Source organism: Podarcis erhardii (genome assembly GCF_964252035.2).
Source record: "Podarcis erhardii genome assembly, chromosome: 14".
NCBI lineage: Eukaryota > Metazoa > Chordata > Lepidosauria > Squamata > Lacertidae > Podarcis > Podarcis erhardii.
This window is the reverse complement of record NC_138503.1, coordinates 29,194,588-29,203,657: the sequence shown is the minus strand read 5'-3', so window position 1 is coordinate 29,203,657 and position 9,070 is coordinate 29,194,588. Positions and strand designations below refer to the sequence as shown.

At 47.9% G+C, this 9,070-nt stretch overlaps 2 protein-coding genes across 2 annotated transcripts; one reads left to right on the top strand and one right to left on the bottom strand.

Annotated features, from left to right (window-relative positions):
- The first annotated feature begins 3 nt into the window (after positions 1–3).
- HYPK (huntingtin interacting protein K) lies at positions 4–3,558 on the top strand. Its single transcript, XM_081840235.1, has 4 exons — positions 4–223; positions 2,574–2,629; positions 3,153–3,204; positions 3,336–3,558. Exons 1-4 carry the CDS (start codon positions 50–52, stop codon positions 3,429–3,431), a joined length of 378 nt encoding a protein of 125 aa, XP_081696361.1. The 5' UTR covers positions 4–49; the 3' UTR covers positions 3,432–3,558.
- An 826-nt stretch (positions 3,559–4,384) lies between these two features.
- Positions 4,385–8,286, bottom strand: MFAP1 (microfibril associated protein 1). Its single transcript, XM_081840232.1, has 9 exons — positions 8,094–8,286; positions 7,695–7,914; positions 7,231–7,360; positions 6,471–6,662; positions 6,117–6,221; positions 5,868–6,028; positions 5,428–5,587; positions 5,065–5,154; positions 4,385–4,899 (listed from the first exon to the last, which is right to left on the bottom strand). The coding sequence occupies exons 1-9, from the start codon at positions 8,173–8,175 to the stop codon at positions 4,717–4,719; spliced, it is 1,323 nt and encodes a 440-aa protein (XP_081696358.1). The 5' UTR covers positions 8,176–8,286; the 3' UTR covers positions 4,385–4,716.
- Positions 8,287–9,070: the final 784 nt, after the last annotated feature.

Sequence of the window (9,070 nt, the reverse complement as noted above, 5' to 3'; positions counted from 1 at the left end):
TCCGGAAGCGCACCTTACCACGTGACGAGTGCGGAAGGCAGACGGAGCGATGGCGGCTGAAGGGGATGTCGAGCTGGAGTTAGAAGCGGAGCCCAATGGCTCGGCAGGCAGCGGAGAGCGACCAGCCGAGAAGCCGCGGAAGCACGACAGCGGAGCGGCCGACCTCGAGCGCGTCACCGACTACGCGGAGGAAAAAGAGATCCAGAGCTCCAACTTGGAAACGGTGATGAGCGCATGCGTTTGGCCGCGTTGGGGGGCTCTGGTTGTCATGGTGACCGCGGGCGGGGCGGAGCCGGCTGGACTGGACTGGACCGCTGCCGAAGGGCCCCTTGGAGCCCCAGCGCCGTACGTGGGAACGGGGAATCCTGCACGTGTGGAGGTTGCCCGAGGCCCTTGCAAGCATGGCTGGACCGCCCGTGTCAAGCATCGCCTGCCCTGCCACCTTGCTGCTATTTCTCTCTTACTGCCGGTTTGGGGACTTTTGCTTGCGGTGTCTTTTGTCTTTGGGGCTGGAACTATTTGGCCTTCCCGAGGTGCTCTGGGTGGGAGCCCATTGTTTCGCCTCCTCAGACAGCAAAACGCCTCATGCCAGTCTTGTGCGGGCCTTTCCTTCCATCGCATCTGTAAGAGGGCATGGCAGTTTTCTGGCAGGTTCAGATCCACCCGATGTCATATGGCATCAGGTGATTGACAGTTAGGCAGACCCTGGGGTGAGTGTGGCCATTTTTTTATTAGGCCCACCAGAGAAAATTGTTTTTCCCTACTTCTGTTCTTAAGGGTTGCTTTCACTTCTGTGAGCCTGCCCAAGGTTTAAGACAAGAGACTCCCCGCCCCAGTAGTTCCGTTGGATGTCCTTGCCAGCAGGTTTACAGTCTAAGAGGCACATTGCAAACAGGAATAAAATTAAGCAAGAAGACAAGTAGGCACCAATTCTACATAGTAGTACTCATAATGATCAGCTGGGATGGAGAGAAAGAGGTAAATGGCACTGGTCTCTTACCAGAGAGGATGAAACGGCCTTACTTCCTGCATCTGCCATGTAGCAGCTGCCATTCCATCAGGCTGTTGCAAAGAGAAACAAGGAGAAACTCTTGTGCTTCCTGATGGTGGCACCACAGCTGTGAAATTCTCTACCTAGGGAGATCCACACCCTTTCCCTTAACATTCTCAAGGATGGTCATTTTAATCTAGGACTTTTTGATTTGATCCCTGCTGTTTTGAAGTTTATTTTGCTTGTTTCAGTGCTGTTGTTTATACTTCTCACACTATTTTTAATTGGTGTTTTGTTGTACTACTTGTTGTAAGCTGGTTTGGAAAATATTTTAATATAAATGATTAAAAATAGCCCTCCTGTGCTTTATTTGTGAATCAGTACTTGTGACTGCCTTATCACAGTACTTGAGATGTGTAAAAGGAATTGATGCATCAGCAAATTATTATCTGAACCATCTGGTTCAACCCCTTTCCCTAACATTCCTTGCAGTCAACATTAAAAAAATACAATTCAGATTTGCATTGTAGATTACCCGCATTGTCTAGGTGTGGAAATTTCTTCCACAGGGAACTTTTGCATAACTATGAGACTTGTGTTTTTTCAGGTGCACGTTGAGCTTAGAAACTCCCTGCACCAATTTCTCTTTACATACCTCAACAGCAGCGGTTCAGTGATCAGGAGCACAAGGTCTTTTCAGTGACAGGAAGCCTAATTTTCAGGGTAGTTCACAGTCAGACTTCTACCCAAAAGTGTATCATTGTGAATTGACATGCACTGAATCTCATCATCCATTCTGTTGGCCATCCACCCAATTAGAAAAGAATACATTGTTTTCATAGACTGCTTGATTTTGACTACCTAGAATTATTTGGGCTCCATCTAGGGCTGGGATAGATCAGCTTTTCAATATCGCAATGTATCACCAACCAAACATTGATATACTGCCAGGTGAAGGCACCATTGCACTCTGGCCCTCAAACCAGTCCTGGGCAATGTATTGATACATCATCCAGGCCTACCATCACCCCAGTTAAGTGTACTAAATTAAGTAAACTGTACTTCATTGCCATTTGTCTACATTTTTTGAATTTCACTGCCATCTGGTTTTTTCTCTATACTTGTGTTACATAAAAGCTCATAAAAGAAGGGACCCCTGACCATTAGGTCCAGTCGTGACTGACTCTGGGGTTGCGGCGCTAATCTTGCTTTATTGGCCGAGGGAGCCAGCGTACAGCTTCCGGGTCATGTGGCCAGCATGACTAAGCCACTTCTGGCGAACCAGAGCCGCGCACGGAAACGCCGTTTACCTTCGCGCCGGAGCGGTACCTATTTATCTACTTGCACTTGGAGGTGCTTTTGAACTGCTAGGTTGGCAGAAGCTGGGACCAAACAACGGGAGCTCACCCCGTCGCGGGGATTCGAACTGCCGACCTTGATTGGCAAGTCCTAGGCTCTGTGGTTTAACCCACAGCGCCACTGTGAGATAATTTGGTTGCTCTTTAAGGTACAAGATTTTGGTCTGGCTATTATTATTATTAAAGTCTGAGGGTGTGTGTTTAATTTGCTTTCTCTTGTTTAGGCAATGTCAGTGATTGGAGATCGAAGATCCAGAGAGCAAAAAGCAAAGCAGGAGCGGTGAGTGCCCTGTTTTCATCTTCTGCTAAGGGAGAGCAGCCTTGTTTGCTTCAACCAGAGCTGTAGAGGTGACACACAATGTGTAAACATAATTCAGAGCCAGATGTGCATGCATACTATTATCGCTAATTTATTATCAACCCTTCACCTGAAGTTCCTAGGGTGGGTTACAGCATTAAAACATTAAAAACCATGACCAAGCTTGGAGGTAGCAGTGTTTTTATGAACATCACACCACAGTGAAATGGTGTCTACATGCTAAACTGCTATTTAAGGACACATTTCCATATTCTAAAACTGTTTAGGTGTTAGCTTGTTTTGCTGCACTTGACATTAATGGGGGGAGCTGTTTCACACCAGTGAAGCGGTGCTTGGTTGCAGAAAACCAGAGCTGTGTTTTTATTATGTGTAGTTCCTATTCTGCCCTATCGGAGCACTTGGAGTGGGGACGGGGTGGCATTATATTACTAGAAAGTGGAGCAGGATAAGAGTCCTAATTCCTCTTTCTTTCCTTCCGTTTCAGGGAAAAAGAACTGGCCAAAGTCACAATCAAGAAGGAAGATTTGGAGTTGATTGTGAGTCTAGCACAGTGTTGATTGGACCGCTTGGGTGATGGCTCAGCATCGACAGAGGCTGCTTTCTGATGTCACTACAGGCCATTTTAGTTGTTGCCTCTTGGTAAAGAATCTTCTTCTTTTCCTTACAGATGAACGAGATGGAAATATCCAGGGCAGCAGCAGAACGCAGCTTGCGAGAACACATGGGGAACGTGGTGGAAGCACTAATTACCCTCACCAACTGAAAGCCACCTGCTAGATGGACTTTTGGGGAGCAAGGGAAGGAGATAGCCTCTCTTTGGCCTGTTCTGCACTTGTTCTTTGCATAAGATATTTTAAAGCAGCTGGAATAAATAGTCCAATTTTTTTGAAGTTGCTGTTAATGTGGTTTATAAGATGTTTATTATCGTCATCATTTGTTAAATTTGTATACTGCCCTTCATCTGAAGATCCCAGGGTGGTTCTCAGCTGACTGAAGGACTAGTGGTGGTAAACTGGTGCCCTATTTTCATTCAGGGATCCTTTTGTTAAACAACATTAAAACAACAACTTGCAAAATTCAATCTAAAATTCAGACTTTTAAAGCCCTTGGGTGTTCTTTTCCAGACAAGGAGAAACAGTGGAGTGACATGCAGGAGACAGGAAGAGAAATCAACCAGTGGGCAGCTCCCCCCCCCTTTCCAGTTTGGGTAGGCAGAGTTGCATTGTAAACTATACTGTGGGCCCTTAATTCCCCATAGCCATTATTTTTGAGGTTACCAGTACTGGAATTTTCCTAAGTTACTTTCGGCAATCCTTTAGATGGAACTCAGAAAAATGAACAGGTTTGTGGGAACAGGAGGCCAGTTTTGAAATCTTTCAGGAAACTATACCTAGATGATTTAAAAACTTGCATCTTGCACACTGGGGTGCTGGGCCATATCCAGTTGTTGCCAATTTAAACAGCACCAAAGGGAAGCTGTACCTACAAAGAACTTGAAGCTTCTGTTTGTGCTTTCATAGCTTTTACATCCTGCACCCGATGTCCTATGAGTGTGGAGCCTAATTCTGCCCACAAGCCAGAGAGGTTCCAAAATGTGTTTCTCACACAGCACTGCCAAGCCCCCTCTCTACTAGAAGTGGGTCTGACTATTTTATTAGAGCATCACATCTGCCACAACAGGGTCCCTACTTGTTAGAACATTACCACAACAGCAACTTGGTAAGAAATACATTTAATACAGGTGTCACCTTGCTTTTCTCTCCCCCACCCTACAGTGCCTCTAAAGAGAATGAGAAATATTTACAATAGGCAAATGCCTCCCAAAACTAAAAACAGGGCTGTAGAGGGAGCTGGCATACCTCAAGGGCAATAATGAGCCTGCTGAGCTGGTGCTAATTCCTTAAAAACGGGTTATGGTTATGAGTCAAATCCTCCATCCAAAGATGACAGAAAAAGTGGGTCCAGGCCTTTGATAATCCCATGCCACAGAAACAGGGCAAAACTGATCCAGCAAGATCCTGACAGTGCCCAAAATTATTCTTGATGACTCAGGTAACCTTCCGCTTCTTGGCAGAGGGTCTCTCAAAGACATCCCTCACACCAGCTGCCTTCTGCTTGAAGAACTTGGTATTTTGTGCACTCTCCTGCCCCCATGCAGAGTCAAAAGAGGTTGTATCTTGGTCTACCAAGTGGGTGTACTTTGTTCGTCCAGAGCGCCCAAAATTCTTCACCTGCATAGGAAAGAGTTTAAGAAATGGAGAAGCTTCAAAGATAATTCACTTTACTTCAACCCTTCTGGAATTCTGGTTGGAGGGGGCACATGCATACAACACCAGCAAGCCAAAGCTAGTTGGGGCTCCGAGCCCAAACAACAGAACCCCCTCCTTCTCATGTACCTGCATGACTTTGGGTAAGATGGTCTTGTTGAAGTGGTCCTCCAGAGTTGGAGCACTGAAGTCCCTCTTGTATACATCCTCATCTTCATCCTAGAGAACAAAGAGCACAGCAGGTAAGTAGAGACATGTTTGCTCACAGCAACCTCTCCACCCTTATTCTACCAAGCATCCCTAGGCTGGCCTTGGGAGAAAAGGTCTGCATAGTATAGCCTAAACAGAAAAGAACACCACTGTTCAGGGACTCCTTGAGAGAAGTGATGGAATTCATGGCGGCTATATCCTGGATAGCAGCCTCCTTTCCTTTCCAGTGCACATTGAGTTCTTGCTGTGTATTCAATGACAGGGCTTTGACTAGGAACTCACCATGAAGAAGGCCCCCCGGTGGTAGTACTTCTGCAGGAACTTGTATTTGCCCTTCACCGCCTTGTTGGTAATGACCTTGCCGTTGGCTCGGAGCTCAGCCCGTCGTTCCTCCTCAGTCAGATTCCGCACTCGTTCAATTTCTGCCTTCTCTTTCTCTAACCTGTGTGAAGCAGAACATATCCTTCACTCCAGACACTTGATTCTGCATAGGAGATCTCTGTAAACATCCCTCTCCAGAAGTGTGGATGGATCTAAATCCATTCCACTTATTACGGATGTCCACTCCCCAACTTTCTGCTCACTGCAGGAGACTCCATCAGCTGGGCAATGGATACCAGCAAGATCAGACCCACAACCGAGCAACCTCTTCTTCCTGACTGGAGCAACCCAGAAGACCTCTCCCTCCTCAAATGGACTGTGCCACATCCCATTTTACTTACGCCTCACGCTCCTCTCGGTCCCGCTTGATGCGCTTCAACTCCCGCACTTTCCAGGCCTCATACTCTTCCTCATCATTCTCATCATCGGTGTCCAGAGCATCGAGGGCTGCCAAGGAACGCCTGTTCTCCTCCAACTCTTTCTTGGTTTCTTCTTCAACAATCTACAGCAAGTTAACAGAGAGTGAGTGTCTTGGGGTACTCAGGCTCCTCTAACCCTGAAACCCATGGGCCTGCCTTTCCTAACAATACCTTCAGGGTGTACTTGCGCCTCTCTTCAGCCATTCGCTTGGCCTCCTGCTCCAGTTCCTTCTGTTTCAGTGCTTCGGCCTCACGCTCCTGGACTGTGACTCTGTCCTTCCTGCAGAAGACATTGGAGATCAACTCAAACCACCCCCCAAGCCAAACTGTCTGCTCACTAGAACTAATCGCCTCCCTTGTCATAACCTCCTAAGAAGCACCCCACAGACTTGCATTTATGTGTTGTCAACAGAAGGAAACCCTGAAAGTAGCCCAAGCCGGGAAGCTCTGACACGAAGGCTCTTAACTACCAACTGTGCTTTAGAAACCAGCCTCCCCCCCCCCCTTGCTCAGGACTGATGGCACTTGCTTGCGGATGAAGACAGGTTTCAGGCGTGGCTCAGTCTCATCCTCACTATCTGTGTACTCCTCATACTCGGACTCTGATTCGGACTCCTCTCCAGAACGGCCCTCATCTTCCACCTCCATGACTTCCAGCTCCTCATTCTTACGTTCCTGTGCACGCTGCCGCATCATGCAACGGCGACGTTCAATTTCCTATCAAGAAAGAAGGGCTCAGTGGTACAGCATCTGCATAAATGCAGTCCCAGGTTCAATCCCCAACATCTCCAAGTAAGGCTGGGAGAGGCCCCTATCTAAGCCCCTGGAGAACTGCTGCCAGTCACTGTAGATCTACTGAGCTAGATAGACCAATGTGCCAACACAGTATAAAGCAGTTTTCATATGTTCATATCTGGAAAAGGGCCATAGCTCAATGGTCCCCATCAGCATCTCCCAAGTAGAACTGGGGAAAGTGCCCATATCCTTGAAGAGCAAGGAGTCTCTTGTAAACTTCTTCATCATCATTTCACTTCTATACTGCTTTATCATTTTTTAAGAAAAAAAATATTAAAAGCGGTTTACATCCTACATTAGAACATCCAGAATAAATGTCATATATAAAATATACAAACGAAACAGGAATGCTTTAACAGGAAATTAATATATCATCTTAAAGATTTCAAAATAAAAACATTATAAAGGAGGCCAACTATACACATTTCCACCCAAGATTTAGAACCCAACACCAAGACTGGAAAATGTAGCTCCTCAGGCCTGCTCATACCTCATCGTCAATCTCCTCCTCTTCCTCCTCACTGGTGTCCTCTCTCTCCACATGCCAGGCCTCTCCTTCCACTTCTGAGTCACTCTCCCCTATCACTTCTGGTTCCACAATCTTACGATGCCTTGCCAGCCTAGAACACAGACACCCACCTTTTTGTAATATTTTTTACTGGTTTTTATAATTGCAATACTCACAAAATAAGATCAAAGAAAATAAAACAAGCAAATCAAGGAAAGCAATATGGAATGTGACACAAGAATACTGTTTGGGCAGGTGCTTCATGAGTCAAATAAAGCTCTACTTACACTAACCCACTTTTAACGTGACAAAACGGCATGCAGCTCACAAAACACCCCTCCTATGTCAGGTGATCACAGCCTTTCCCCCACAGATTGTCCTCTTCCACTTCATGCCAAGCGCAACCTCCCAAGCAACTCTGCCCTCAACCCTCTGCTGCCCCTCACCTCTCCTCCACATCCTCTGAGATGCGGTTCTGCAGGCGGCGCAAACGGGGGTCGCTGGCCAGCTCTTCCTCTTGCTCCTCCGGTTCCAGCTCCTGCTCCTTGGCCTTCTTGATGAACTGGAACTCCTCGTCCTCCTCGTCCGAGGACTCCATGGGGGCATAATCTGGCCGCTTCCCCGAGACGTAGCGTTTTACTTTCACCTTTTCCATCGAGATCTCCCCTGGAAGTGGAGCGAGAGGTCAGGAGGGGAGAAACTGAGCCTGCCCCAGGTCGCCCCCACCCCGCAGCCCCTGCCCCAGGAGGGAGAAGAGCTCAGGTTCAGCTGCTTCTCCCCCCCCCCATCGTCCAGGATACGTATGATTCCCCCCATGCCCCGCTCCCCGCCCCAGGACGCCTCACCCTTCTCGTTGCGGACGGGGACGGCCCCCGCCGTCGACTGGATCGGGGGCTGCTTCATGAGGGCGCTGCTGGAGCCCGACATGGCGGCGGTGTCTCCTCCTCAGGGTCTGGCGAAAGGAGCCCCTACTGAACCAGGCACACAAATAACAGACGCCAAGCTCTTGCCGGAAGCTCTGTCCAGAACAAACCGGAATCGGAAGCCAGGTTGGACGCCACTACGCATGTCAGCACACAAGTTTAGACGTCACTTCCGCTGTCGCCTGACCCCCGACTGGGAGCTTCCGACGTAGCGTGGTCGACGCTCCTGAAGCGCCGCCCCTGGCTCTACGTACGCGCGGATGGGCGGGGCCGTGTGACCGTAATCGCTCCGCCTCCACACCGGGGAAAAAGGTCTTGCTGAGCAGCGCCTTCCTCTCCCCCTTCCCCCGCTTCCCCTCGTCCAGTGACCCATTTTTCAGCTTCCTGCCCCCGCTTCGTTTTCCTGAAAGGGGCCCTTTCGCCCTCCAGGCCAGTATTCATCTTGGCCTGCACTGCAGGGGTGTCTGAGCCACTCTCAACCAGTCCAGCCTTCGTGAGGGCGCGGGGCGGGGCAGAACTATGAGCACTTTTTGCTTCTGTATTTGCAAGGCTATTAAATAATAGTATGAAATTAAATTGTGAAACCACTTTGATACTTCTTTAAATAAAGCCACTAATAAGTGCAATTAATAATACACGTTTTTAACCCACCCCAAAAGTATCTTTCTGTTTAATAATAATAATAATAATAATAATAATGAAATAAGACCTGGGTTAGAAAAATCAGGGGTGTAATAAACAAACTCTGCCCTTATAACCTTATGGGGGACACAAGAGCCATTATAGAGTCCTTTGTAGGTTCTCCATCAGTAGGAGAAAACAGGCCAACCAGAGAATATAGAGAAGCAAATCAGCTAGTAAGCCTGATCTTTATTGAACTGTTGCAACAGGGTGCTGCC

Coding starts and splice junctions, on each gene's coding strand:
- HYPK (XM_081840235.1), top strand. CDS start 50: ATGGCGGCTGAAGGGGATGTCGAGCTGGAGTTAGAAGCGGAGCCCAAT. Junction 224..2,573: donor AGAGCTCCAACTTGGAAACG/GTGATGAGCGCA, acceptor TCTCTTGTTTAG/GCAATGTCAGTGATTGGAGA. Junction 2,630..3,152: donor CAAAAAGCAAAGCAGGAGCG/GTGAGTGCCCTG, acceptor CTTCCGTTTCAG/GGAAAAAGAACTGGCCAAAG.
- MFAP1 (XM_081840232.1), bottom strand. CDS start 8,175: ATGTCGGGCTCCAGCAGCGCCCTCATGAAGCAGCCCCCGATCCAGTCG. Junction 6,029..6,116: donor GGCGCAAGTACACCCTGAAG/GTATTGTTAGGA, acceptor AACTTGCTGTAG/ATTGTTGAAGAAGAAACCAA. Junction 4,900..5,064: donor TCTTACCCAAAGTCATGCAG/GTACATGAGAAG, acceptor TTTCCTATGCAG/GTGAAGAATTTTGGGCGCTC.